We start from the raw sequence: 26,283 nt of genomic DNA on the forward strand, positions 1-26,283 counted from the left end.
ATAGTGAGCTGCTATTCCAAAGCTCAGACGCTGGGGACGGCAAAAGACCCGGTTTGGAGATGATGTCGTCGACATCTTGCCTTTTCTAGCCATAAGCGCTCATTTTGTCGCCTTTCTAGGCAACTTTCGTGGTGCAGTGGTGCCCGCCGTTTGCGGAGCGGACACCTTATTCCAAACCAAAGCTTAGTCTAGTCCTAAATTTCGCTGGTATTTCTTCCACCGAATATGCTCTAATGCAGCAGGCTCTCGATTAACTAATAATTGACCATACAAACCACGCAGTAGCTGCTAGTGTACCGCTATAGCAAGCTATCTCTGCAAGCTTCCATGACGTGAGTACGTGTATAAGGGTGCTTCCAGTGTCTTCCTTGGGATTATGATCTAGGAAAGCATGGGCGCCCCAGATGGGCTCGGAAGAGAGCCACGGATCCTTCAGCAGTTCCGTAGCGCTGGCGCGGTCGGAGGGCCGCAGAGCGATGCACCGCTGAATAAATGCTGTCGCAGTCTCCAGCTCTTTTGTATCCCGACTCATCTCGCGATTACACTCCTTCAGCACCTCTAGAATGGGCGATATCGAGCGCTTGTGGAGTAGCTCTTCTACTGGACCTGCATGACGGCGTCACGGCAGGCGGCCATGAAACCAAAGAGGAACTCACCATCGGGGCCGAAGTACCGTGCTACTTTCTCCTGATCGCAGTCATTAAGCATATCTGAAGGAATAGGTTCACCACTGCTTTGAATCATCGAAGCTAGCAAAGCAACGTCCCCGTCCTTTGTGTCCGAAGGGTCGGGCAACAGTGGCCGACCTGTCAGGAGCTCAAAGGTCTATTCACCATTGTAATTCGCAATGATCAATATACAGCAACATGGTCACCCACCAGCAGGCCAAGGGCATAGATATCTATTTTCTCGTCCCATGGGTGACCAAGTACGCCTTCGGGATTAGAAGATCCGCCGGACGGTGCATAGTCCGTTCTTCTACTGTCGAGAAATTGGGCTTCCGTAGAAGCACTGTCAGAAGGCAAGACAATCACGTTAGACAGAGCTTACCCTCGTCCAAATCGCCCAGCTTGAACAGCCAGCAGTATTCGCGGACCTGGAACTCGAGCAAACGGGACGGGGACAACAATGGTTGGCTGACAATCGGCCGTATAGTCTTCCCGAGTGACTCGATATTCACGGTCGGATAGTATTCCGGCTTCTCTTTCATCAAAAGCGTCTTGACTTGGAGCCCGTTATAGGGGTTTGTAATGAACAAGTTAGCTGGCCTGATATCTGAGGAAGCGTCAGCGTAAAGAAATAAAATGATTACATATAAAGCTAACCTGTGTGTACTATGCGGCATTCTTCGTGGAGATACTGCAGAGCTACCAACATCTGCCCAATGAGGGTCTTGATCATTGACAGGATCATTATCTTGTCTTTGTGCATAGTACGGAGCTGGTCGACGTCGCCCGCCATAACATCAAGAACAAGACACTGGTGAGGGCCGTCTTCATTGTCTCCTTCAATCAAAAATGAATCTAGAAGGTTCGTACAATACTCCTTGCCCTTGTGGCTTAACTCGGGGCGAGATATGTGCTGCAGTATCCGATGCTCGTCGGAAGTCTTGCCAAGCTGTTGTGTGGCATATTGGGTTAAGATCTTTATTGCTGTGAAAAATCGCTCCTTTGAGTTTCGAGCACCCCTAATTATATTATTGGGAAGGCTGAGCATCAATTAATGGACAGTAAATATCCTCGCATACCGCGTAGGCCGAGCTAACCAGACAGTGGAATATCTTCCATAGCCCAGTTTCCTGATGATCTTGTATTCTCCTTGATGTCCTATTTCGTCGCCAATCTCTATATCCAGATGTCCAAAGCCTTGGTCCGCAGGTATCCCGGCTGGCTCTTCGGGGAAACTGATTACCTCCGACCCTTTGGTTTTGTGGCGATGGTTACGGGACGAGGGCGAGGGGATCCACCGGGGAGCCTTGACTAGAGCCTGAGGTTCAGTGGTGCTGGCGGTGGCTACATACGGTAAGGCTGGTGACGCTCTTGTTGGAACACACTTGGTGGTCTGTAGCAAGATTTGTGGTTTCCGAGTAAAGGATTTCAGCTGAGGTAGCATCGGGACAGCGTAGTATATCTGCCGAGGTGACCGCGCAACATCGGCAGGTTGATGCCGTAAGGCTAGGACCAGTGAGTTGAGTCAGCCACTTTACGCGAATTCAAACTGAACCGTTCAAGACTTCAACCTGACTTCAACTTCAAGTGGGAGCCACTTGTGAGTTTGTCTTTGACGTCGATGACCCCTAGAGAGGCGGTCTCCGAATATACTTTGGATTTTGTATCCTGCCTTGCAAAGGAGCCAGAATATCACGTCGGGTAGCACGGTTCCGATATATGCCTCTCCTTGAAACAATCGTGGCTCCATCAGTCTTTATACTTTCGGTTGGCAGACTGGGTTCAGAAATGTTGCAAAACCCCTAGTGGCAAGTCCTTCTTCACTGTCAAGCTTAGCTGCGATTCACAGGAGGCATCTATATTTATCTCAGGAAGGGATAGCCGCTGAGCGCCATTCATACCGAGCGAGCCGGTCTGACGGGAAGGCCTCAGCTTGTGCCGTTCACTTTCATGAAGATGGAAACTTCGTGACTTATTTGAGGGACGAGTACCATTGGCCCTGCTAAATTTTTAGGTCAATACTGGGCGGATGCATACTTGGGCGAGCTAGCTCCGGTATTTGATATTTCATTGAATGGGGACGAACACTTATACTTAACTCATAAAGCCAAACCTTAGCGTCCCCTCACTTCTGAGGAATCTTCTTCGCTCGACCGCCACCTGAGAACCCCCGATTCAGGAATTGTAAGAAGAGGACCGCAAGGTGTCGACGTTTCGTCACAGAAGCACCGCTTCCAGATCATCGCCATTAGGAAGCCGCTGCAAGTCCACTCGACTTCATATGAGATCTCGGTATCCCCGTACTCCAAATATAAAGAACCTGCTTGGACATGCAATTGAATCTCTTAACCAATAGCGCTCCCTGGCTACTGACCGTTAGTGTCGGTGACTGCGACTCAAGCAAGAACTGATCGGCTTCATTGAGAACGAGATGTTCTAGAACAGGTACGTTTGGACTCAAGCAGGTGCCATGTAGCGCTGGCTGAGGCCAGTCAAGACAATACTACTACTATAGTGACCGACACAACGCTGAGGTCCACGATTGTTCACTGATCGCGGATGCGATCCTCGATCACGCTTATCCCCTGCTGATGCGGAGGTATAAAGCCTGTCGACAGTGCTCCAGTGACATACGCCAGTTGTCTCGGACAGCATCAGCAAGCCAACACTCGACAAAGTCTTTTAACCGCCGTATCTCGCGATCCAATGGTGTACAAATACCCCATCATCGACGTCGTGCGACCCGCCACAAAGACGGTGGGGCCTCTGTCGACTGACATTTCTTCCCGCAAAGAATCCTCCAATGCCGGCTCTTTCGATTACAAGGCTCGTATAAATCAATTCCTGCACGACATCGGCTACCGCTATGAGCCTACGCCATCGGCTGATCCCGAATTCCTCCTGCTTTTCCATGACTGGATAATCACGGAGGTACAACCCGTCTCAGGTCTAGACGAAAAGCGGATAGCTGCGATCGAAAACTGGGCCTCTAGTGTCCCCGTGTGGTGCTACCCGTATGCGGACCTGGAGCCTACGATGCTTATGAGCAAGTTGACAGCGCTCGCACTAATCATTGACGACTCCCTTCTAAACGACAACGCCGTTCATAAGCACATAGCGCTCTTCACGCACCGGTTGTACATGGGGGAACCCCAGCCTGCGGGGACTATACTTCCTCTTTACGAAGAGTGCATCCGGGCCTTGTCCACCTTCATCGGCGAGGACGGGGTGCTGAGAGGCATGGCCGTCACCCCTTGGATCACATACATGGAAGCAGCTTCGTTGGAGAAGCGGATTCAGGCATTCGACGAGGAGGTCCGCGCTAGCCCATTCGATGCTGGGTATGAGCGACTGGTAGAGTCGCGGCGCCGGTGCGGAGGTCACGGTTGCTGCAGCACCCCAGTCGAGTCTCTGGTATCCCGCCGAGGGCAGGGCGGTGTTGGGATCATAAAGCTGGGAGCGGATGCCATTGCCTTGTAAGCAGCCTCCGATATGAGTCACTGTCGAGATGGCCGCTGACTGCTCCTGTAGCCCGCATTTCCTGCGGGAAAAGACTGGGGTCAATGAGTCGTACGCTGCCATCATATTCAAGGCAAGCCGTAAGCAAGAACTACCGTTGACGCGATATATTAAGGCAGTCCCGGACATCTCCTTCACTGTGGTACGTGATTTATGCCCGTCTATCGTGGCGCCCATTCACTGTGTTCCTGTGCTATGCTATGACAGGCGGTCGTAAATGATATATTATCGTTTCACAAAGAGGAGCTGCAGGGGGAAACCATCAATCTGGTGCACCTCTTGACCCAATGTCTTGCCCCGACTCAGAAGCTTTCTGGCCAAAAATGGGATGTGAACGACACCCTCGAGCTCTTATGTGAGCAGCTTAAGAATGCCTTCTTGAGAATCGATTCTCTGCTTCGCTTGGAGGAGTTTGATGGAGTAGTCACAGGTGACGAAGGGTTGAATGAAAATGCAGACAGGATTATGGATATGCAGATAGCGAAACAGTGGAGGGCGTGGAGAGACGGGTACATTTCCTGGCATCTGGAGAGCGGGAGGTATCAGCTAGACTTCTTGGGATATGGTTGCGACTCGCAATAGCAGTATAGACATTTTGTGGGACGTACGGTCTCGTTGTGATTGCTCCATCATGTACTTAGTAGACGGATAACCGGACTGCAATGCCATACGCGCGCGGCCACAAAGTGGCTTTGACACAAACGCGTGGACGACGGCAATTCCCGTTTCTCCACTTAGACACAAACTCCTAAAATGTTGCCACCCTTCCTCTTCCGCTCTCTCACCTAGACTTCTGTACGACCATGGCTACGAATCTCCTCTCTTTGCTGCTATCGTTATGTCTTTCTGCTTCATGTACTGCTAACGCTGCGAGAGGAGCGCCACCAACGCCACTCTCGCGCAGGGACTCGACCGGATACGTCAATCCGGTTACCAACGGGGGTAGCATGTTAACGGTGAGGATTCTCGCTGTAATCAACATGCTTGCTCCTTGTCTGACGTTGATGTGCGCAGAATGCGCCGAACACATACCCGGCCGGATTGGGAGAGCCTCTGAACGCTATCATTTCCGGTAACTCAGACTCGGACGTATTGAGTTTGACGGGCGATAGCGGATTGAATAATTACTTCTTGTACGTCAGCGAGAATCTATATGGTCAATCCACGTCTCTAATAGGTTGGACACGTAGATCTATTGGCTTCGGTACGGAATGCTTAGGCATTCACGAAGGAGATGCTCAGACAGCAAACCTTGGGGATGGCAAAGGGACTGGTACGTTTTGGCTTACTGTTGTATCCTTACGTATGTTCATCGGCGGACACAGTTAATGAGACTGCTGAGATCCGTTGGGATTACTACAATCCTGGTCTTGGTACTTGTACTGAGACTCAGCAGGGAGGAAATCACTTCAGGTATTGGGTGCAGAATGGGACGAACGTCAATACGTATGTGAACTCATGCCGCTTACAACGACGCGTTCCTAACTTAGGTGTTGCATTGTAGTGGTGCTATTTTCATGGCGGTTAGTTATGAGCTCCCCTTAGCACGTGCGTGTCCCCAAGGACGTCTATGCCCCTCGACTACTGATGCTGAGGGCTCTTTAGAGAATCACGACATCGTCCCCAATGGCTACAACCTAGGCCGAGATTGGCTGGTCGGCAATGCTACCTCCCGGAACATCACGACCTCAGATTACTCTACCTCCGGTGGTACCCAGTTCTCAGGCTCCACGTCTTACAACGGGTGGACGTACCAGACGACGGCGACGTATACCACAGGCTTGCTGAACGCGACCAGCGATGGAATCAACCATTACGCAACCGTCGCAGTGAATGGACAACCCGCCATCGATGGGTTGGTAGCCGTGCTAGAAGTGAAAGTGACGCAGAAGGGCAGCGGGAGTTCCTCTAGGTACGCTGCCTCAATATTCGCCCCTATCATCGTAGGTACTGAGATTCTGATAATAATAGCAGCAACAAGACTTCTGCTGCGCCATCACTCGTGTACTCTCCGATACAATATCTCACGTTGGCCTTGGTGGCCCCGATCATTGCATTCTTCGCGCTTTACGCGGCGCTGTAGATGAGGCCCGCTGGTTCGGACATTGAGTGTGATATAGACTGCCTGTAGACTAGATGCCGATGACGGACATTGCAGTATTCGTCACTAACTCTGTAGCTAACGGACCTGGATACTTTACAAGATACCTGAGAGTTGGACTCTTGTGGTTCAATTTTGCTTTGAGTTTGCTTGCACGGCTGTATTTGATAGTAGAGTGCATGCCGCTGCCACATGCCACATTCCGAAACCAGAACTGCCTTGCCGTGCGCGCTATTTACCGGACATTCTTACTTTCACCATCACCGGACTCGCTGCCTTCGACTAGCTTCGACTTCGCCGCCACTACCCAGATGGCGATCATGATTTCTCTGGGGCTCTGCGTATCTATACCGACCAGCTCATTCGCCGACACAGCTTCTGCTGCAGGAAGCTCGCTAAGTCTATCGGATGCCAGAGATCTTACATGTGTACAGGCTGCTGGCCATGCTTGACGGCGACAAACGGTGCACTCATCTGGGCTGAGATCCATGCCTATTGACCATGGTCGTGGATCGTCAGTCCAGGTGAGTAGATCTGTTGCGTCATTTCGAGACCTCTACCAGCTTGCAGCCCGCGTCTACCTCGCCGAATCGACGCTGTAGCCGTAGCTCCCTAAAACTGTTAGCATCAATAGATTCAACACTCCACGCGACTTGCAAGGCCGCTTCTCTAGAAGCCATTTGAATTTGCGGACTTTCTTTGGATGCATTCATGGCCGTTTGCTTGCTAGAAACGAGTCCATTGCATACCGCATTATATGCCGGACGGACTTCTCGGCACTAGCTAGCGGTGTATAAATTCATGAGTGCCCGCCTTATGTTCTCCATACCTCACATACGTTGCTGAAGCCGGAAGACCTGCCATGTTCACTCGTTTCTCCTCCCTCTCCCTCCTCGCAGGTCTCGCGAGCGTCTGCATCGCCACCCCGGCGTCTAGCGCCGCGCATCTCGTGCAACGTGACCTCCCACCGGGGCTCCCCGATGCGTGCTACTGCAGCGGGCCAGGCTGCCAATACGGGATCATCAGTCAACCGTACAATGTCACGACCTCGAAGATCTACGCCCCTGACGGTACCGAACAGAAGAACACAGCTTCCCCTGGCGATACGGTACGTGTTGCTGGTTAGTACAATATCTTGTATCTGACGCACTGTATATCGGGTGGTAGGTGGTATTCTCGTGGGAGCCTCTGCCGTGCTTTCCCAATAACACGCTGGCAGTTGGAATTGTGGCGCAGGGTTCCAAGGTCGGCTCGCTTTATTCCGCGGACAACGGCCTCGCCGGACCTGTCCTCTTCAACCTCGGCGGACGGAACGAATCTGCCAATGGGACATACGTGTTCAATGGTATTGGGATGACCCAGGGAGGCCAATACCGTAAGTGTGGCCTGGTATAAGCGCAGTCATATTATTAACGGATAACATGTGCTCGCAGAGGCTACGCTCTTTAAATACAACACTACCACCGGAGCTGCGACCGGAATCATAGGCGTCGACTTCACCTGGGAGGCCTAGTGTGAGCTCTCTGTTGCCCTGCCCGTTCTATGAGGTCTCATTCGATCACGTCCAGTACCCTCACTAGAGCGCTCATACCCGGCTGTCGTTCAGTAGCTTCACTGACGGATATGATATTTGGATGCGACAAAGACAATCGGACTTTCACCAATCTTTGCCGTAGTGTTTCCGCGTGTGCTTCAGTATTTGCTCTAATTCTAATGCACCTGATTATTCTAATGCATCTGATTATACCATGGACTTCGGTTATGCAGGATGCGCTGAATCAACACTAGGCCGACTCTGGTGCTTGAATCGACAGTCAGATTGGCTTGCTTGCGATACTGTACATTGCGCTCTTTAGACTTCTGCGTGTATCCTACTAGCTAACCGTCAATTCTACCCCTTCCTAAAACCCTTGCATGAGGGTGGTTAATGAACGTCGCTCAGTTCCCGGTCTCCGCTATAGAAGAAGTCCAGTCAACATCATCTTCACAGCGACGAAGCAACGAAGAAAACATACCAAAACCCTGGCCCTGTGCTTGCAGCTTCCTCTTGTCCTCGTCCTGCTTCTCCGACCTCTGCCCAAAATCTTGGTCTAGAGGTTCAATTTGAGTCCTGCCTACATGAGCGGGTAGCTTGTCGGAATTGTGAAGAGCTTCGCGCTCCTGGTGGGTACGCTGAGCGGGGACGGAGGTGTCGACAGCGGCAGGGTTGGTTGATCCCCTCAAGTCGAGGTTGGTCTCCGAGGGGTCGTTAGGCGTCGGGTTGACGCGAGAAGTGGCGGAGGCGACTTTCGTGGTAGCGTGCGACATGGTAATTAACTTGATTGTGATATGCGGTGAGTGGATAGGAGTGTTTGTACGATGTTTACAGGACGACTCTGCTGAAGTCTGAGTTAGTAGATGAGAGCGGTATATATAACCTGGAAGGAGAAGAGCTTTGCCGCTGGTAAAGTCATAGTGACATCAGTCAAAGGAACTCCCAGCTGACAGAACACCGGGATGGAAACTATCGATCACTCCTTATATCATAGCACCGCAGAGGTGCGCTTCCTCTCTGGGTCTTCACGGGCTTCCTCAGCGTGTTCTTGGTGCGTCTTATGTTGTTACTGGGGCAGAACCCACTACTTCTAGCAGATACGGTGTTGGTCTCATGCGGGGAAAAAGGACTGCTGGCTCACACACATTAGAATCCTCTGACTTCGGTGGGACCCGTTGGCGTCCTGCGGCGTTCGCTGTGGAAATTGCCATTTATAGGAAGGGAGATACCGAATTGGGCACTCGTATGACGTGGAGTGTATCGTCAAGTTTCGATAATATTCCTCAAGCTCGAGTTGCGGATTTATGTGGCGAAGTCGTGAAAGCTATGCGTATTATTACACTTGGTAGCACGTAGAGTACAGCGTATGTTACAATAATGGTACGATTATAGTACAATAACGACTCGGTGCGGCGTAGCGTTCGTATCTTACATGCTACGCTGCAGCAATGAAGCCAAACCCTGAGGGTCATTATACGCATACGTGCAAGAATAGACGAGCTCACAAGAGTAGTGCCTATGGCTCATTACATGTAAAAAGCATCATGGTGCGTTGATCCTGTCTCAGCTTCGACAAGGTTTTAGCAACTTCTATACCAGAGCAGGAAGGATGCTCACCGAAACCCTGAGAGAGCATCTGCAACTTTGCCTTGTCAGCATCCTGCCTGTCGGCACGACAAGGCTCCCTCTTCTTCTCTAGTGGCGCGATGTGTGCGCTGCCCAGGATCGCCGGGAGCATGTCAGCCGTGTGGACAATCTCGCGCTCCTTGTGAATTCGCTGCGCTTGCGGCGAGAAGTTCACAGCAAAGGGATTGGTGGAGTGCCAGGTGTTTATACACGTCTCGTCAGGCGAGGACGCATGCGGGTTAATGTGTGAGCGGGCGTGGCCCGGGTGGGCGGAGACGAAGGACAGTCGCCTCAGGCTAGCAGTATGTGAGTGTGTCATGAGCGGCAGTTGGTTGATTGAGTTTATTGTCAGACATCGTCTCAAGGACAGTATATATACCATAGACTCTGCGGCTCAACGACAGACCAAGAGTGAATGGCCAGAACATATAGAAGGGCCAGACCTAGGCTAGTCTCACAGATAGGCTTCAGCTGACCGCCCCTCGGGATAACGAATGGGCTAGCCAAAGCACTACAGGTCGTCTGAGTAGTGCAAGGTCATGACTAACGTCACTCTGGACATGTAGGCCCATGCATAAGAGTCCCAGCCCAACTCGACCGGCTACGGCTCTGGTTGGAAGAAGGCGAGATCCATGACCCTGAATCACGTAATATACAGGATGTCACATCCTTCCGAACCTAGTGAGCGTACCATTATACGCGATGCAACGCCTGGAGTGTCCGTACAATGCGGAATACGCTTGATGGGTCTGAGATGACGTACCTGGATCGGTGGTAAGCTCTATGAAGGGTGGGGACTGATGGACTTAGTTGATTGAGAGGGTAGACGTGGACGGCTGTCATATGAGATCGTGACATCCGAAGCGCGATGGGCCACATCCGAGTGAATTATAACGCGACAATGGAAACTCTTTGCTCTGACGCTCGGAATGCAAAACACGACCTACAGGGAGTCCCCTCAGGGAACTTAGTGCAGGTATACACACCCCGGTTTGCTTTGCGTCAATGGTGGTCGTCCCCTTCTTCATGTGCTAGAAGGCAGATCCTCCTTGTAGCCCGCCGTCCAAGCAAACTGGGTCAGAGAACTCGGTCTAGCGGTACCCCATGAACGGTAACACCTTAAAAGCTGAGAGGTGGAGGTGGAGCGGGGTGAGCCCGATTGCTGACTTGAGGTGTGGCGAATCCAAGGATGCTCGACATGATTGTATTGGCATTCCGGCATCCGGAGCCTTTGCGGTTGCGGCTGATCATTAGGACAGGCATAGCAGCTGTTCAAGTGGCTTCGACTACAACGAGAACGAAATATCTCGCGGAAAAAGTCGTGTGGCAAGGGTAGATGAGCGTTCGCTGTCGAACGATGCTGAAACATGGACGTAAGACGGCAAGACCAACGTAAAAACGCCAGACGCGGACGCACCCGGAACGCCACACTTCTCACGTCTTCCATCCTCTCCCCTCCCGCTGCTATCGCGCCGTCCAGCGAGCGTAAATCGCGAATATCCGCAAATATGTAGCCTGCAAGCGACCTAAGCCGAAATCCGAGCCATCGAGCCACGCAGAGCCAGGGAAAATCATAAACTTGAGAGTCGTCGCCATGATCATGTCCCCTCAGGCTACCAGTATCATTCGCGATCCAACAAGGAAGCGAGAAAGTCTTGCGAGGCAAAACGGAGGCCACGTAATCCTGAGGGCCGAAGGCTCGTTTACCCAGAGTATGTGGTTGTATCTGTGCTCGTCGTGCGTTGCCTCAACTGTTGGCGCCCACAACGCCAGCGCTTGGTAGCACAGCCACACGAAGGATTGTCGGTATGCGGGGGAGATTATGGGGACACACAGCTGTCTCTTCGTTGACAGTAGCTGAAAGAAAGGGAATGTGGTGATGGAGGAAGGAAGTAGATGCTCTCGACTTGGTTTGCCGTTATCAACCGCACAAGTGGCGAACATGCATACCGGGTCTCATGCTCTCGTCTGCAGAAGGATGGTAAGTCGTAAAGGGGCGGCAAGGAAGAAGAAGATGCAAGGATGGCATGGAATGTTCCGTTTCTGCAACGTAGGTCGAGACGGCGTTGAAGCTTGAGTACCCAACGGCAGTGGGGCTTGTCGCGGTGACGCCGTAGGGGGCGCAGAGGAGTGGAAGGTGCGTGGAAAGCTGAATGTCTAGGCGGCGAGTTCACGCTGAGAGGTAGTACCGCGCATATAGAGTGTAGGATAGGTGTTATACCAATGAACACAACCTGATTCAATTATCGTCTTCGTCGTCGCAGAGCTCGATCCCCCTGTTTTGAACCCTCGAAACATGGAAATAGAGTAAGTCAAAGCGCATGCATCAGGAATACCATGGAGCCGCTTGGACTCGAATAACTCGGACGGCCATCGAGGAAAGCCAGGCCAAATGGTGAGCGTACGCAAGTGCGTTCAAAACGCAACTACAGACGCAAAGCATGTATCGCCACTCATAACCACATGCATCCCAAAGATGGAAGTGCAAGACAAGAAAGGCTATCGATCAAGTATAGCCCACCTCGCCTGACCTCCACGCCGTACGGCCATCCCACTGTTCAGCGCTGTCAACACCTTGGGGGTCGAAGAGAGGCTTTACCGGGAACGACGGGAACGACCGCGGCGCGTCCGTGACAAATCGCGTCTCGCGTCGCGTTGTGTTGTTGTGCGTGACATCTTTTGTGGGCTTTGTCGTTATTTGCGTGCTTGCATGTCGCGGCGGAGTATAAATTCTCGCGACTCCCCGCTTTCTTTGATCCCGTCTTCTACTCGAACCATCATTACCTCTGACGTCGCCCTACTGTTGTCATGGCTGCAATGCCACTACCTGCTACCACCTTCGAGGTTACTTATACTATCCCAGGGCCTGAGTTATTCGTATCAGAACAAGAAGACACACGGCAGTATTGGGAGCCATCAAGTCCCGATATTCCCGGCAGGTTAGTTGAAAATCTCTTCTCATCCACTTGTCTTCGTACGACTTCTGTATCCTTGACGCGCTCTGACTGCGCACTTACCAGACTCGACGAATACAACAATGGTCTGGCTGGCAGTGATTTCGATATCGATCATGAAGAGCCGGATGAAGGCCTTCACCGCGACGCTATCGTCAATGGGGTCGCCCTTCGCGACATCAGTCCTTTATCATGTACTCCAGTGGACGATGGTGGGTATGACCATACGCATGGGAATTACGAAACCAACAAATTGGCAGATCCTCTGAACGAAAATGAAGGGAATCTTTCGAATGACTGCGATGGCCATGAGCGCAGGCTCGACGAGCATGGAGCAGATGAAACGGATTTGAAGGTTAGGTATAGTGACGAAGAGGATGAAGTTGAACGTGTTGAGATAGATCAGACCGGTATACGTTGATAGTTTTTGCGCTACTCGCTCTTCCTGACTTTGCGTCCATGATGTCTTTCCAGGGCCCTCTGTCGTGGAGCGGCCATCAAGGCGTGTCACGCGAAGCCAATTACTCCAGAAGCGCGCGAATAAAGGCGTCAATCCTGGTAGATACTTTTAACCATGGTGTTGCTTTCGGGTCTCACCTTCAGCTCTAGTTAATGTCGAGGAAGATCGCCACAACAGCGCAGCTCTAGGTATGCACTCGGTAGACGATAGATCAGACTCCCGCCTTACATATCCTGTTCTCTTTTCCGTTCTTCTTCAGGTACTCGTTATCGCGCCAGGGGCGTTCAGCAAGGAAGAGTCACCTCATCGAGAGAGCAGGCTCCGATCAGCAATGGCGGTAGGCACCGCACCCGTTATGCAACGTGCATAGACTCATGCATCCCCCCTGCAATAGGTGGAGCGCGTCAGAGAAAGAGGAAGTCTGCCCCCCGAGATGCGTCCGACACAGTTGAATCGGGAAACCACACCGACTTCTCTCGCATCTCCAAGCGACAGCGCCGAGGAGATGAGTCCACTCCCGAGACAGTGACTGCGGCGCCTTTGACGCAGGGCGATTCCTCGCAGAGGACTCTAGTCCGCTGCTTGTGGAACGGCTGCGGGACCTGGATGCCTCAGGATGAGGACGATATCGTAGCGCACTTTCAGCTGCACGTCCCGAAAGGAGACAAGAAGGATCTACTCCCGTGCCAATGGGAGCACGAATGCAACCCACACAAGGGGGAGACGGGCCACCGCCGAATCCAGCGTGGCAACATGGTCCGCCACCTGCTCGGCCATCCCGAAATTCAAAAGGTGCTCGTACACAAGTGCCCCCATTGTCCCAGCCGCTTCTCTCGGCGCGATCAGGTAATACGACACTGGGGAGTTGCGCCTGACTGTGCATCTAAGGAGGCGGAGGCGGAGGCGAAACAATCTGGGCGGAATTGATCTATGAGTAGTGTCAATATGGACTTGTGCTCTTTTGTGCTTGTATTGTGCTTTGTGTTGTATGTGCTGTCGCTGTACCGTGCTTGCTGTCTCTTGTCATTCGTCGTGCAATTCAATCGCTGGGTTTGAGATCCTGTTGTTCGGGCTGGCGCGACTCGCAACGCAGAGGGCAAACTTCGTTAATTGCGAAGTAACAGCAAATATGGAATACGAAGGCATCATAACCACCATGCCGTATGCTCAAGTAGTCCGGGGGCATCCGGCGTCATACGAATGGCCCTGAGGCTTGGCCATCATGAAACTCCGTACTCACTAATACTCATTGGGCTTCCCTACGCTTTCCATACCGTCCCGACTATCGTAGTCCCCTCATCACGAACGGGTAGCTGTCCGGCATCTGGATCCAGTGGATTATTGTACGTTCTATTGTCGCTAAGAACAGCCAACACACACACTGGACATGGAACGCGTAGAATGAATGAATAAGCAGCGAAAGCAGGAAAGAAACAAAGGTCATATAAGGAATGGAATGAAACTGAGAGAGTGCATATGACAAGCATCTCGAGGCGTGCATCCTTCCATGGCATGTATAGATAACCAAACTCGGGCATACGCCTCTGTTGTCGCTCTGGCGCGTACAACATGACGGAGCACGAAGGGACAGACATTTCTAGCCTTGAATAGGGGAGAAGTTCGATGTGGCAGAATTACCATCAATGCGATTACCATGAGGTCCGGAAGCAGGTGAAAGTCTATATGACAAGCTCAGTTGAGACCAGGGATCGTCGAACAGGTAGTCATCCGCTCGCGCGGTTCGACGACAAAAGAGTTAGGAGGAACACAATCGAAACGATCGTCTGTGACGCCGAATACATACGAAATTCTAGGTCAGACACAAATAAACGGAGTCTAACGCGCTGGTACCGTGCAACGTGTGAGATGGTAGAGCCGCTGCCGCAAACCGTCCTTGAAACGCGAACTGAACCCACTGCTCGAGTCATGCCGCGAGAGCGGCGCATTCGAAGTACGCTCTATACTTGCATGAGGGGAGTAGGCAAGACTCACGACCCTCGTTCGTGCGGTCATATACCTTATGATCCCCCGGAGTAGACCGAGGTACAGAGCGCAAGGCGAGGGCGTACATGCCTTGAAAGGGCAAAGACGTATCCAGATTGACCGTCGGGGCCTCTACAGGAGGAATCAGAACATCAGGTGAGATCGATCAGTAAAGTAGGGAAGAAGATGCAGCGAGGCGTATGTACATACGACGGTCTTGTATAGAAATGCGCTGATATGGAGGATTCAACCCTAGATGGGCACTTTGACATATAGCGACGCAATATAAGAGCACAAAAATCAGGTCGCGCCTCCCGGACCTTCGACGATGGCGCGCGTTCGGAGTCTAAGACGTGTCGGACGAGGATCAAACATCCAATCGTTCATTTTGCGAAGGCCGTCAGTAATCACTCCAGGGAACCGCAATGAGGTGATACAAGGCTGGACGAAGGGGGAGAGATGAATAAAAATCATAAATGGTTGTTCGCTATCGCTGCAACGTCTACGCAAGACTCGAGTTAGAATTACGACCCACGTAAGTAAAACGCTAGACGCGGACGCACCCGGAGCGCCACACTTCTCACGTCCTCTATCCTCTCCTCATCCCGCTCCTCATGCGCCTCTCGGCAGGCGTAAGTCGCCTGCATCGCTCTTCTGTTGTAAATTCTTATAAATCAGAACATAGATCCGAGCCATCGAGTCACAGAGCGCCACCTCAGGCGGAGCACGGCGGTGTGTTGTCAGCGGGAGCTGCGATGCTGGTCTAGCTATGAAGAGAATGAGTGTCACGAAACAGAATCCTCGTAGGATGGTCGAACGCCGAAAGTCCACGTGTGAGAGTAGGTGAGCATTGTCATGCTCGTCACCCGTTGCCTTGAACGTCGGCGCCCACAACGCTGGCAATGCTGGCAGCACAGCCACACTGCAAGAGCTTGGGTACGGTAAGGGAAAGCGAAATTTTTGGAATAGTCTCAGGGAGACCCACTGTTGCACTGATGACTTTGGGAACGGTGGTAGGTTAGCTGGAGATGGAATACTCAGCGACGCAAGTGGTGGACGCGCTTGTATCGCGTCTTCTCGTTGAGCAACAAGGGTAAGTGAGAGGTGGAGGGGATATGGAAGAGATGGTTCTTCATGAACTGCGATGGAGACATCATCGATGTCCGGTGTCTTGGAAATAGATAGGCGTCTCCAGGGAGGAAGAAGGAGAGTGGAAGGTGTGTAGTAATCTGCAAATCTAGGTGGCGATCGCACTGAGGATAGGAGCGACGCTGTAGCGTATATAGTAGAGATTATACCGCGAATCAATGCGATTTGAAACACATTTTGCAGTCTGTCGCCGCAAGTTCCTTCGGATATCGGTGCGACCTCATGAACCATGGAGAAATAACGCCTTCTGCAGCAATTACCGGAAGAAGAGTTGAAGATTCATGGGTCCAAGCGCACATAAATTCGTAAGATCTTGACCAATTTCTGTCTAGGATAACAGGTCGCAATGTCGAATCGAGACAACCAGCGTACCAAAGCGCGTTCAAAGCGTGATCGTCGACGCGAGTGCAAACGTTGCACCCCGACCGCGCTCGTTTCCATCCGATAGCAAAGGTGTGGTGTCTGTCAATGACGACACCTCCCTACCGGACCTTGAAAGCGGCGCATAAGCCCCGTTCTTCGATGCCGACAGCATCGTGGTAGGTGAGGAAGAGAGACGCGCCTGAAGAGGTCGGTGGCGTACCCGTGACAAGTCGCGTCTCGCGTCGCGTTGTTGTGTCCTGCGTGGCATCGATTGGCGCCTTTGTCGCTGTTTGCGTGTTCGTGTGTCCCGGCGGAGCATAAAATTCGCGCGCGAGTCCTCGCTTTCTTTCATCCCATCTTCTACTTGAACTATCATCACCCTCTATCACTTCCTATTCCCACACGTCTCTTTCTACTATCATGGCTTCAGCTGTACTGCCACTCGCTGCATCCACCGTGCCACCTCTCTCAGAAGCTACCGTCTTCCCCTTTACCTTCGCCTCCTCACGGCCAATGGCTCAGGGTGCCTGGGCCGTATCAACAAGGTGAGTAGAATGGCACATCATCACATCCCCTATGTTTGCTTCACGCACTCTGTATTTACTCTTATTCGATCGATATTGCGATAGGCAGGAGGCTGGCGTGTGTGCCATGAGTTATTCAGAGCAGGAGTCTCACGACCAACTTCATCGAGATGCGCTTGCCAATGGTGTTGCCCTTCGCGACATCACCCCCTCCCTCTCCAACAGTCCGGAATTGGACGACGGTTAGTATGACCATGCGTATGGTAGCATTGTATTGAACATAATGACAGGGGATATGGATGACGACGATGAAGGGAGCCTTTCGGATGACGACTATGAAGGGAACCTGTCGGACAATTGCGATGGCCGTGATGCGCGCAGGCTCGACGACGGCGATGAAGTAAATGAATCGGATCTGGACGATGGGACCAGTGACGAAGAGGACGGAGTTGATCACGAAGAAACAGATCAGACTGGTATACATCAATTGTTTTGGCGCTACTTCCTCTTCCTGACTTTGCGTCCATGGTGTCTCTCCAGAGTTCTCCGTCGTGGAACGGCCATCAAGGCGTGTCACGCGAAAGAAATCTTTCCAGAAGCGCGCGAACAAAGGTGCCAATCCTGGTAGGCACTTTTGATCATGGTATCGCTTTCGGGTCTCACCTTCGGGTCTAGTCAATGTCGGAGAAGACCGCTACGACAGCGCAGCTCTAGGTATGCACGCCGTAAATCAAAGATGTGGCTCCTGGCTTACACCTCCTCTTCTCTTTACGTACCTTTCCAAGCTGGTACCCGTCATCATGCCAGGGACGTTCAACAAGGGAAAATTGCCCCTTCGACGGGGCAGGCTCCGATCAGCAATGATGGTAGGTACCGCAGCCGTTATGAGCGTGCATAGACTCATGCGTTCACGCTGCTATGATAGGCGGACCGCTCCGGAGAAAGCGGAAGGCCGAGTCCAACCTCGTCGCTAGCACTCGCAAGCGAACGCGGGGAGCGAATGAGTATGAATCTACTCCTGAAACAGGCGCGGTGATAACTTCAGCGGAGGGGGACGAAGGATCCTCAGAGTGCGCCCCCATCCCCTGTCTGTGGAAAGACTGCGGCGTTATCATGGAACCTACCACGAAGTCTATAAAGGGGCATCTCATATCTCACGTCCCCAGATGCGACTCGACGGAAAAGGTGACTTGTCAATGGGGTGCAGCGTGTGCCCCGTTCAAAGGCGAAACTGGCCATCGCAAGGTGCAGCGCCGCTCTTTTCTCAAGCACCTGCTAAGCCACGCAGAGATAAAAGCCGTTTTAAAACATCAGTGCCCGTTGTGTGGCTCGCCCTTCGCGCGCAAAGACGAAATCGCTCGTCATCAGCTGGCGAAGCCCAACTGTGCGTCTGGAGAACGGAAACGCAAGGACACGAAATGCAAGGGGAAGAAGAACGGGCGCAAGTGATCTTTATGAGTGGTGTCAATGTGGCTTTGTGCACTTTTGTGCTAGTACTTGTATTGTGCTTTGTGTTGTGTGTGCTCTCGCTGTACTGTGCTTGTTATATCTTATCATTCGTCGTGTAATTCAATCGCTGGGTTTGAGACCCTATTGCCTGGGCTGACGTGACTCGCGAGGAGCGAACTTCATTGATTGCTGAGTGTTGCCAAAAACGTAACCCCAAGGCATCATAGACTATACTGACGCATCCGTTCCCGAGGCATCCAGACGTACGAACTGCCCTGAGGCTTTCGCCCTGATGAAATTGCGTGCCGCTTGTCATAGCCCCCTCGTCACGGAGGGATAGTTATCCGGCGTCCTGGATTCAGTGAATTGATGGGTAATAAACCGTCACCAGGACCAGCCAAAACACACTACGAAACATAGAAATCAAAAAAGCATGTCAAGTCATACATCAAATGGAATGATTATTGGACAGTAACAAGCACATCTATAGGCTTACACCCTTCCGTCGACGTGTCAATGTACTAGATGGCCAGGCTGAGGCGCACACCTTCGTTGTCGCTGTGGTACTCCAGACATGACAGGAAATGGAACACCAGGTAGTACTCCTGGCGATACCTTAGTGGTACAAGCAAAATAAGCGTTTCGAAGCGGCAGAATGACCGCAACCGCCGATACCATAGGCTCCGGAAAGGAGCGAACGTTCTACGCGTCACTCACTTGAGGAGGGGTCATCGGACGACAACGCACTTGGAGGTACATGCCGGTCCAAATAATTGCCTTCTAAGCCAAACACGATATGTAAGTTAAAACCTCGTAGGGGCAGTCCTGACAAAGGACGTTCAAAGCGCTCATACAGTGTTAACGCGTGAGACCAACGCTACCATCACAAACAGACTTGAAACATGAGCAGACCTCAATGGAAGGATCGCGCAAATGACGCATACGGAGTACCCTCGATAGGTGAGACTCGCGACCCTCATTCGTGCGGTCATATACCCAGGAATCGACGGATGTGAAGTATGCGAGGCGGGGGGCGGGAGCGCACATATCTTGAAGAATTTACAACGTCTCCAGATCGGCTGTGCCCTCTAGGGCAGGGGGGGCAGAATATGGATGTGAAGATCGGTCAGTAAGACGGCGACAAAGAGACGGCGACAAAGAGACAGCGAAGAAGAGACGGCGAGACGACAGCGTCGTATGAAATACCCCAAGACAGAGTAGATAGGCACTCCAATAGATGCAGAAGCCATGTTTTGAGCACCAGGGATTGAGACAAGCCTCCAGGACCTTCGACGCGCACGATGGGCATGAACTGTTTGGAGATATGTCAAACGACGATTCAACGGGCAATCGTTCGTTTCGCATAAGCCGTCGGTAACCACTCCAGGGAATGGTAAGAGGGTGATCGAGCGATATCAGAAGCTGGACGAAGGTGAAAGATGGACAGCTGGAATAAATGGCTGTCGAGAACGAAGCTGGAATGTCTCTGAAAGATTCAAGTTAGTGCACGTAAAACACCAGACGCGGACGCACCCGGAGCGCCACACTTCTCACGTCCTCTATCCTCTCGTCCGCCCGCTCCTACTGCGCCTTTCGGGAGATGCAACTGGCCATCGCTCTTCTGCGAAATAATCTGAGAAAAAAATATCGCAGTCCGAGTCATCAAGCCGCAGAAAGCCATGCCAGGCACCACATTTGCGAAACCACGTCAGTAAGCTGACAGCGCGAGCTGCGATCCCGGTGATAAAGAGAGCAAGCTTCGCGAGTCAGGATCCTAGTACGAGGTCGATCGCCGGAGATCCATTTGCGAGAGTAAGTGGGTGAGCCTTGCGGTGCTCGCCGCTACTGCCTCAATCGTCGGAGCCCACAACGCCGGCGATGCTGGAGGCACAGCCACAGTGGAAGAGCAGAGACACGAAAAGGAAAAATGCAGAAAAAAATGGGAAAGATCTCAGCGAAGTCCACTACTGCACAGATCAATTGGTTCATGGTGATAGGTCAGCTGGAGGTGCAATCCTCAGCATCATAACCGATGGATGCGCTTGTTTCGTGCCTTGTCGTTGAGCAACCAGGGTAAGTGGGAGGTGGAGGGCGCAAGGGTATGTAAGGAAGATATGGAAGAAATAGTTTTTTCATGAGCTGAAGTAGAGACGCCATCTATGCTCTTGGGTCTATCGGGAAGAGGTAGGCACCATAAGGCGGACGGAGAGTGGAAGGTGTGTGGTAATCTGCAAGTCTAGGTGGCGATCACACTGAGGAGGGCGACTGTAGGGTATAGTATAGAGGCTATACCGCGAATCAATGCAACTTGAATCATGTTCCGCACTTTGTCGTCGCAAGTCCGGTCCCTCGGATTTCAAGGCGAGTCCCTGAATCATGGAGAAACAACGCGTCGACGGTTTCTGCAGGCATTGCCGGAAATGTTGAAGATTAGTGCGTCAAAGCGCATCAGTCCGTAAGATCTAGAGCGGCTTTGTCTGGAATAATAGGGCGCAATGTAGACGCAAGACAGCAAGGGTGCCAAAGCGCGTTCAAAGTGCGATCGTCGATGCGGGAGCACACATCGTGGCCCGAAAGCGCCCCGATCCGATCCGATAGCAAGGGTGTGGTATCAGTCAGCGACAACCCATCCTACCTGACCTGGAAAGCAATGCGCAAATACCACTCTTCAATGCCGACAGCATCGTGGTAGATGAGGAAGAGAGGAACGTCGGTGGCGTACCCGTGACAAGTCGCGTCTCGCGACGCGTTGTTCTGTTTTGAGTGGCTCCGATTGGCGGATGTGTCGCTGTTTGCGCGTTGTTGATCCAGGCGGAGCATAAATTCGCGCGACTTCTCCCTTTCTTCCCCCTCGCTCTTTCTTCCCACTATCATCAGCTCTGATACTCTGCTCTAACCGCGTCGCCCCATCATTATGCAGGCTAAAATGCCTCCGACCTCCTTTGACTTCTCATGCTCACCCGAATCGCTCCGAAATCGTAGAGCGATAGTGTATCCGGATGGGTTCCGCGGGGAAGAACATCGTTCTCTACTCTCATATATAGATGAGTGTGAGGAAGTAGCTTCTGCGAGGTAAGAAGTTTGGTTTCGTTGCTGTACCCACTTCTGCAGAGTCCTCACACGCTGACTCTGTTCTCTAGGCGCCTCGCTTCGGGTGACGTCGTGGAGGAATCCGTGCTATCGCTAAGGTTAATAGGGGAGGTCGAGAATGGTGCACGTTATCATGAGAAAGTTCCCCATCATTTAGGCACTCCGAGGTATGCAAGTTCATGAGGCTCGGATGCTATGCTTGCTCACGCACGCTATTAGTGTGCCGCCTCTATCGGCATGGCGTCTGAATGGATATCCACGATCTCTACAAGGTGTATACTATAATCAATCGGAGGGTAGGATGGAACCTGAGGAAATTGGAGACGAAACGCACCATCAAGCTCTAGTCCATGGAGTCAGCCTCCGCGATGTTACACCAGGACTTTCTCCGAGTCCCGATCCCTCTAGCGGTGAGTACAACAGTATACGATGGGACCATTAAGCTGACGAAAAGACAGAGGACGACGAGAGTCCTCGGGCGGCAGTCGACGATAGTTCAGAAGAGAGCGGAGATTCTGGAGATGAAGATGGTTGCGACGACGTCTGCGGGCAGGGGGTGGGGTCTAATAATGAACATGATGGTGACGACGACGAGGAGGGCGAGGATTCCGATGATGATTCACACGACAGGAGCTATGTGCCGAGCAATGCGCGTGGATCGAGAAGTTAGTGTGCCACCGAGTAGTCTTCATCCCCTCGTTTCTTACTGACCTCGCCGCTAGACCGGACTGTGCCGCCTGTGCGGTATGCCCTTCGCCGAGAGTCACGAGTCGTCGGCAGCGCAAATGATGCACCCGAGGTGGGAGAGGAGGTCAGGGACAATCGAAGTGAGTACTCGGGGAACTTGCTCATTCCATGCAATCAAATCTGACTGTGCATCATCTACGAAGTAGTCGAAGGCCAGAAGACAGGTGAGTTGATCATTGGCGAGGACACTTCTGATTTCTGACTGTCAATCTTTCTTCGATCGCACAGTCAACACCAGAAATCGGCGCCGAGCTACGCGTCGTGGTGCAGAGTCTGGCGTCGGTGAGGCTCGGAACGCGTGATGTATGCGATGTCATGTGCTAACTATTTTACAGGCACAGACAACGCCCAGCTGCAGCCTTCGCTTGGCAAGAGAAAGCGCGCGGCTGCGGATCGTCCAGAGGAGGTAGCTGCTGCCACCACAGCGGGACATGCACCCGGAGGTTCCCGTTCGACTTCGGTGGTAGGTCGTTCGGAAAGTCCACCACTCCGTGACCAGACTGTTGCTTGCCAATGGCAAGGCTGCGGCGAGGACGTCCAGGCAAACCACAAGGGTTTGAAAAAGCACCTTAAGGAGGCGCACGGGCTTGATCTACATGCGAATGACAAAGAACTGATAACGTGCTTGTGGCTCGGCTGCTACAAGGGCGAGGGTGGTGGTCCCGTTGAACTCCAGCGCATGAACCTCACGCGGCACATCCTCTCGCATCAGGAGTGCAAAGAAGTTAATGATTATTTTTGCGACTTGTGCAGCCAATCTTACAAGAGAGCCTCGCAAGTCACTCGTCACAAAAGGAATACCCATAAGGTGCTGTCTATGAAGCGCCGCAAAGCTGATGAGTCGGAGTAGTGGCAGTTTTGGTGCTCTGAAGTCGTGCTCATATCAATCTGTATCGTGGATCCGCGATTGTCTTGTGTTAGCTAATGTATCAGTAGGTAGTTTTCGTTTGCAGCATCTCGTCGCAATGGGATTGGCCTATGAACCTCGGAACGTATATTTCCCGTTTGTGTGTTCGACTCGAGTAGAGGCACTGGCACTTTGAACAGCACGGCATGATCAGGTTCACTGTCAGGCTTGGAATCCTTAAGATCTTGAGAAGGTGCAGTGAACGGACGGCATGGAGGGTTTATAGGGTGTTATTTATCTGCGCCGTATGCGTCGCAGCTTCTCATTAATATTGCGTAACCCGAACGCCGGGAGAGCTAGCTTCGAGATAGCCTCTCTCTGGAGACTCGTTAATTCGATGGGTATGACAATGGAGCCTGTCGGAGTGCCTATATGCTCTATTTGGGATTTGAGTCCGGGATGACACCAAAATCATGAGTTTATAACTACTCTTCTGTATCTCCAAAGAAAGAATGTACACATGGAGAGACACTGACTGCCATTTCCTCGGATCACCTGAGCTCAGGCTATTCTTCGGCTTACATCACTGCCATCCTGATCTGCAAGCTTGAGGGGCCAGGGAGAACCCTGAGGTCAGGCGACCATCCATTACCACCCCGCAAAGATCAGGCGGATACCTTTCCTTGCATTAACTGCCTCAAAAGCCCACCAGCACCAAGACGAGAAAGTGTAGCGCAGATCGCCTGGGCACTTCAGGATTACCAGTACAAATCCGATAACGATAACCACCGTGAAGATATCTCGTATAACTAGTGTATGCTCAATCAGTCCTGTCGAGAGGCAAAGCATGACAGGATGGAAGGCCGTGAGAAGTGAGAGATTCCGGGTCAGTCCGAAGTTCCTGCTTGAATGGTTGCACTCGTATCCCCGATAGTCCCCAGTGGCAGTGGTGTACTTATCAATGAACAGCGCTGGAACGCCGTTCCGAAGCGTTGAATCGACTTCGATGATAAGTTCACTGACTCACTCCGTCCTGTATCTTCCCGGGTCGTCTCACAACGCGGGACCGACAATCGACTATGACATCACAAACGTCTTCGAAATTAGTCAGGGGATTTATGGTTCATCCTCTCCCCATGGAATACTACTTGAAGAGGAAGAGATAAATAGGAACATTTTGGTGTTCTTATCTGCTCACCGTCCATCATGCCAGCAGTAGCACCCCCCAGCAAAGTCCTTGTCACCGGAGCGAACGGCTTCATTGCCATCTGGGTCGTGCGCCGTCTCCTCGAGAAAGGGTACGCAGTCCGAGGGACTGTGCGCTCAGAATCCAAGGCGGCGCACTTGAGGCAGCTCTTCAGTTCGTACGGCGACAAGCACGAGGTTGTGATCGTTGAAGACATTACCAAGGTACGCTCGAGCCGCACGAAGCGCTGCTCCAAGTAGTCTGACACACCGAACAGGAAGGGGCCTTCGACGAAGCTGTCAAGGGTGTAGACGCGATTGAGCACACAGCGTCACCATTCCATTTCAATTCCGAAGATCCGAATGGTACGCTCTCTTGCATTACCGCGTCCCAGTAGCATGACCGGCTGTCCCTGCAGATCTCATCGAGCCTGCGGTCAAAGGCACCACAGGAGTGCTGCAAAGTGCTCTGAAGTACGGGTGAGTGTGGTGCTCTGACCCTGAACCAAGATACTGACGCAGGATGCAGGAGCAATGTGAAGCGCGTGGTCGTGACGTCTTCGGTCGCCGCGGTCCTCACGCCCACTACCAATCCCACTGTGTTCACGGAGAAGGACTGGAACCAGCAAGCTATCAAAGACGTGGAAGAGATGGGTAAGGCTGCACCCCCAGCGAGCAAGTATCGTGCTAGTAAGACCCTAGCTGAGAAGGGTATGTACTAGGACGTTTGGAGTATTCCGCTAGTCTCTGAATTATCATAGCCGCTTGGGACTTTGTTGATAAGAACAAGGGATCCATTGGATGGGATCTCGTCGTACTTAACCCCCCTTATGTTAGTATATGTTTTACTAAAGCGGACATACTGACTGATCCTCCTTATCCCAGGTCTTTGGCGTAAGTCAAATCCATATGCTCAGGGTTGATGTTTGCTGATTATGCTCGTACACTTCCCACCTGAAGCCCATCATCCATGATGTACCAGGGCCGGACAAAATCAACACCTCGATGGCCGACTTCTACAATACATTGCTCAAAGGAGCCAAGGACGACAAGACGCTCGCCACCTTAGGTACGCGCTCTCTTTCCTCACTGTCAAAATACGGCTGAACTTAGTCGTGGACAGGGAGCTGCTGGATCGACGTCCGAGACCTCGCCCTTGCGCACATCTTAGCTATAGAGAAACAAGAGGCTGGCGGAAACCGCTTTCTCGTCTCTCAAGGCCCGTTCAAGTGGCAGGACTTCGGTGCGCCCTCTCCCCTCCCTGCACTGAATCTTACCGAAACTGATCACTTGCCGGCCATTTAGTTGATGCGGCTCACGAAGCAGGTGTGTACCCGGAGTCCGCTCTCCCCAAAGGCGTACCAGGCGCCGGGAAAGGACCCGATGTGACGCATTTGCTGAACTACGATACGAGTAAGGCGGCGAAGCTCCTGGGTATGGACAAGTATATAAGCATAGAGCAGTGTACCAAGGACTGCTTGGAGGACTTCAAGAAGAGGGGATGGTAGGCAGCGATCACGGAACACAAACACGTGCTGCTGGTATCCAGCAATGGAATAGTACAATGAGCTGTAACCAACGACGTGAGGCCTGCCAGTCCCCGACTCCCACGGTAGTTGGGAGGAGGGTTCTGTCGGGAAGAAATGGTCGCTCCACCATACAACTCGCTCTCGCCGTGAGAACCTCATGTAAGCAACGGTCCCGACCGGACCGACGCCACTTTCGTTTCGACTTGAAGACAACTGCCCGCACACACCTAACGTGAACGATCAAGTGATGCAAGTGCATAGCATTCGATAAAAGGATGCATTCAAACAAGTGAGGCCAATAGATGAGACTAGTATCTCTGAGCGGCAACTGGTAACTCGAGAAGCCCCTTTAAATACTGATGTAGATATAAGACAGGACTATATGAATACTGTGTATGTGTCTGTCAAGAGTGGCATTCCGCAGCTTGACCACACACTAGTAATGGAATACTTAATGGTTTCTGACTGGAGTCGGGGATTGGTGCTTGCGCCGCTACGATGTCTATGGTGAAGCATGGTGTTGCATCTCCAGGTCAATAGTCCTGGTACTTTTGG

General features: G+C 52.1%; 12 protein-coding genes across 12 annotated transcripts; 8 read left to right on the plus strand and 4 right to left on the minus strand.

Moving 5' to 3' along the window:
* Positions 1-236: 236 nt before the first annotated feature.
* On the minus strand, positions 237-738 carry GLOTRDRAFT_117970 (uncharacterized protein). Its single transcript, XM_007871900.1, has 2 exons — positions 657-738; positions 237-606 (listed from the first exon to the last, which is right to left on the minus strand). Exons 1-2 carry the CDS (start codon positions 706-708, stop codon positions 251-253), a joined length of 408 nt encoding a protein of 135 aa, XP_007870091.1. The 5' UTR covers positions 709-738; the 3' UTR covers positions 237-250.
* A 2,636-nt stretch (positions 739-3,374) lies between these two features.
* GLOTRDRAFT_141015 (terpenoid synthase) lies at positions 3,375-4,886 on the plus strand (the record flags this gene model as incomplete). The annotated part of the gene is made up of 4 exons (XM_007871901.1): positions 3,375-4,009; positions 4,064-4,144; positions 4,200-4,329; positions 4,395-4,886. 4 exons carry the CDS (start codon positions 3,375-3,377, stop codon positions 4,767-4,769), a joined length of 1,221 nt encoding a protein of 406 aa, XP_007870092.1. The 3' UTR covers positions 4,770-4,886.
* A 40-nt stretch (positions 4,887-4,926) lies between these two features.
* Positions 4,927-6,426, plus strand: GLOTRDRAFT_65863 (uncharacterized protein). The gene is made up of 7 exons (XM_007871902.1): positions 4,927-5,143; positions 5,202-5,320; positions 5,378-5,460; positions 5,513-5,633; positions 5,692-5,735; positions 5,793-6,099; positions 6,159-6,426. The coding sequence occupies exons 1-7, from the start codon at positions 4,991-4,993 to the stop codon at positions 6,268-6,270; spliced, it is 939 nt and encodes a 312-aa protein (XP_007870093.1). The 5' UTR covers positions 4,927-4,990; the 3' UTR covers positions 6,271-6,426.
* A 97-nt stretch (positions 6,427-6,523) lies between these two features.
* On the minus strand, positions 6,524-7,001 carry GLOTRDRAFT_96368 (uncharacterized protein; the record flags this gene model as incomplete). The annotated part of the gene is made up of 3 exons (XM_007871903.1): positions 6,524-6,689; positions 6,713-6,780; positions 6,849-7,001. The coding sequence occupies 3 exons, from the start codon at positions 6,999-7,001 to the stop codon at positions 6,524-6,526; spliced, it is 387 nt and encodes a 128-aa protein (XP_007870094.1).
* Positions 7,002-7,150: 149 nt separating this feature from the next.
* Positions 7,151-7,801, plus strand: GLOTRDRAFT_96369 (uncharacterized protein; the record flags this gene model as incomplete). The annotated part of the gene is made up of 3 exons (XM_007871904.1): positions 7,151-7,396; positions 7,456-7,663; positions 7,722-7,801. The coding sequence occupies 3 exons, from the start codon at positions 7,151-7,153 to the stop codon at positions 7,799-7,801; spliced, it is 534 nt and encodes a 177-aa protein (XP_007870095.1).
* Positions 7,802-8,226: 425 nt separating this feature from the next.
* Positions 8,227-8,595, minus strand: GLOTRDRAFT_96370 (uncharacterized protein; the record flags this gene model as incomplete). Its single annotated transcript, XM_007871905.1, has 2 exons — positions 8,227-8,243; positions 8,304-8,595. The coding sequence occupies 2 exons, from the start codon at positions 8,593-8,595 to the stop codon at positions 8,227-8,229; spliced, it is 309 nt and encodes a 102-aa protein (XP_007870096.1).
* A 753-nt stretch (positions 8,596-9,348) lies between these two features.
* GLOTRDRAFT_133027 (uncharacterized protein) lies at positions 9,349-9,767 on the minus strand (the record flags this gene model as incomplete). Its single annotated transcript, XM_007871906.1, has 2 exons — positions 9,349-9,389; positions 9,440-9,767. The coding sequence occupies 2 exons, from the start codon at positions 9,765-9,767 to the stop codon at positions 9,349-9,351; spliced, it is 369 nt and encodes a 122-aa protein (XP_007870097.1).
* Positions 9,768-10,896: 1,129 nt separating this feature from the next.
* Positions 10,897-11,711, plus strand: GLOTRDRAFT_112441 (uncharacterized protein). The gene is made up of 3 exons (XM_007871907.1): positions 10,897-11,160; positions 11,222-11,585; positions 11,649-11,711. The coding sequence occupies exons 1-2, from the start codon at positions 11,043-11,045 to the stop codon at positions 11,326-11,328; spliced, it is 225 nt and encodes a 74-aa protein (XP_007870098.1). The 5' UTR covers positions 10,897-11,042; the 3' UTR covers positions 11,329-11,585; positions 11,649-11,711.
* A 545-nt stretch (positions 11,712-12,256) lies between these two features.
* GLOTRDRAFT_96371 (uncharacterized protein) lies at positions 12,257-13,789 on the plus strand (the record flags this gene model as incomplete). The annotated part of the gene is made up of 6 exons (XM_007871908.1): positions 12,257-12,387; positions 12,469-12,812; positions 12,877-12,960; positions 13,006-13,050; positions 13,122-13,199; positions 13,257-13,789. The coding sequence occupies 6 exons, from the start codon at positions 12,257-12,259 to the stop codon at positions 13,787-13,789; spliced, it is 1,215 nt and encodes a 404-aa protein (XP_007870099.1).
* Positions 13,790-16,777: 2,988 nt separating this feature from the next.
* Positions 16,778-18,330, plus strand: GLOTRDRAFT_133029 (uncharacterized protein; the record flags this gene model as incomplete). Its single annotated transcript, XM_007871909.1, has 7 exons — positions 16,778-16,902; positions 16,987-17,123; positions 17,172-17,357; positions 17,422-17,505; positions 17,557-17,595; positions 17,667-17,747; positions 17,807-18,330. 7 exons carry the CDS (start codon positions 16,778-16,780, stop codon positions 18,328-18,330), a joined length of 1,176 nt encoding a protein of 391 aa, XP_007870100.1.
* A 2,926-nt stretch (positions 18,331-21,256) lies between these two features.
* Positions 21,257-23,827, plus strand: GLOTRDRAFT_96373 (uncharacterized protein; the record flags this gene model as incomplete). The annotated part of the gene is made up of 10 exons (XM_007871910.1): positions 21,257-21,402; positions 21,471-21,587; positions 21,640-21,830; positions 21,864-22,085; positions 22,143-22,247; positions 22,311-22,331; positions 22,396-22,449; positions 22,503-22,891; positions 23,121-23,174; positions 23,522-23,827. 10 exons carry the CDS (start codon positions 21,257-21,259, stop codon positions 23,825-23,827), a joined length of 1,605 nt encoding a protein of 534 aa, XP_007870101.1.
* Positions 23,828-24,189: 362 nt separating this feature from the next.
* Positions 24,190-25,792, plus strand: GLOTRDRAFT_141017 (NAD P-binding protein). The gene is made up of 9 exons (XM_007871911.1): positions 24,190-24,424; positions 24,478-24,565; positions 24,619-24,679; positions 24,729-24,910; positions 24,961-25,031; positions 25,085-25,093; positions 25,160-25,268; positions 25,323-25,442; positions 25,505-25,792. The coding sequence occupies exons 1-9, from the start codon at positions 24,221-24,223 to the stop codon at positions 25,705-25,707; spliced, it is 1,047 nt and encodes a 348-aa protein (XP_007870102.1). The 5' UTR covers positions 24,190-24,220; the 3' UTR covers positions 25,708-25,792.
* The last annotated feature ends 491 nt before the right edge of the window (positions 25,793-26,283 follow it).

Source organism: Gloeophyllum trabeum (assembly GCF_000344685.1).
Source record: "Gloeophyllum trabeum ATCC 11539 unplaced genomic scaffold GLOTRscaffold_00015, whole genome shotgun sequence".
NCBI lineage: Eukaryota > Fungi > Basidiomycota > Agaricomycetes > Gloeophyllales > Gloeophyllaceae > Gloeophyllum > Gloeophyllum trabeum.

Excerpts from the sequence above, each read along its gene's own strand:
- GLOTRDRAFT_117970 (XM_007871900.1), bottom strand. The coding sequence starts at position 708 with ATGCTTAATGACTGCGATCAGGAGAAAGTAGCACGGTACTTCGGCCCC. Across the intron at positions 607-656 it reads ACGGTACTTCGGCCCCGATG|GTCCAGTAGAAGAGCTACTC; the intron begins GTGAGTTCCTCT and ends GCCGTCATGCAG.
- GLOTRDRAFT_65863 (XM_007871902.1), top strand. The coding sequence starts at position 4,991 with ATGGCTACGAATCTCCTCTCTTTGCTGCTATCGTTATGTCTTTCTGCT. Across the intron at positions 5,634-5,691 it reads AATGGGACGAACGTCAATAC|TGGTGCTATTTTCATGGCGG; the intron begins GTATGTGAACTC and ends GTTGCATTGTAG. Across the intron at positions 6,100-6,158 it reads GGCAGCGGGAGTTCCTCTAG|CAGCAACAAGACTTCTGCTG; the intron begins GTACGCTGCCTC and ends TGATAATAATAG.
- GLOTRDRAFT_112441 (XM_007871907.1), top strand. The coding sequence starts at position 11,043 with ATGATCATGTCCCCTCAGGCTACCAGTATCATTCGCGATCCAACAAGG. Across the intron at positions 11,161-11,221 it reads CGAAGGCTCGTTTACCCAGA|CGCTTGGTAGCACAGCCACA; the intron begins GTATGTGGTTGT and ends CCACAACGCCAG.
- GLOTRDRAFT_141017 (XM_007871911.1), top strand. The coding sequence starts at position 24,221 with ATGCCAGCAGTAGCACCCCCCAGCAAAGTCCTTGTCACCGGAGCGAAC. Across the intron at positions 24,425-24,477 it reads TCGTTGAAGACATTACCAAG|GAAGGGGCCTTCGACGAAGC; the intron begins GTACGCTCGAGC and ends CACACCGAACAG. Across the intron at positions 24,566-24,618 it reads CAATTCCGAAGATCCGAATG|ATCTCATCGAGCCTGCGGTC; the intron begins GTACGCTCTCTT and ends CTGTCCCTGCAG.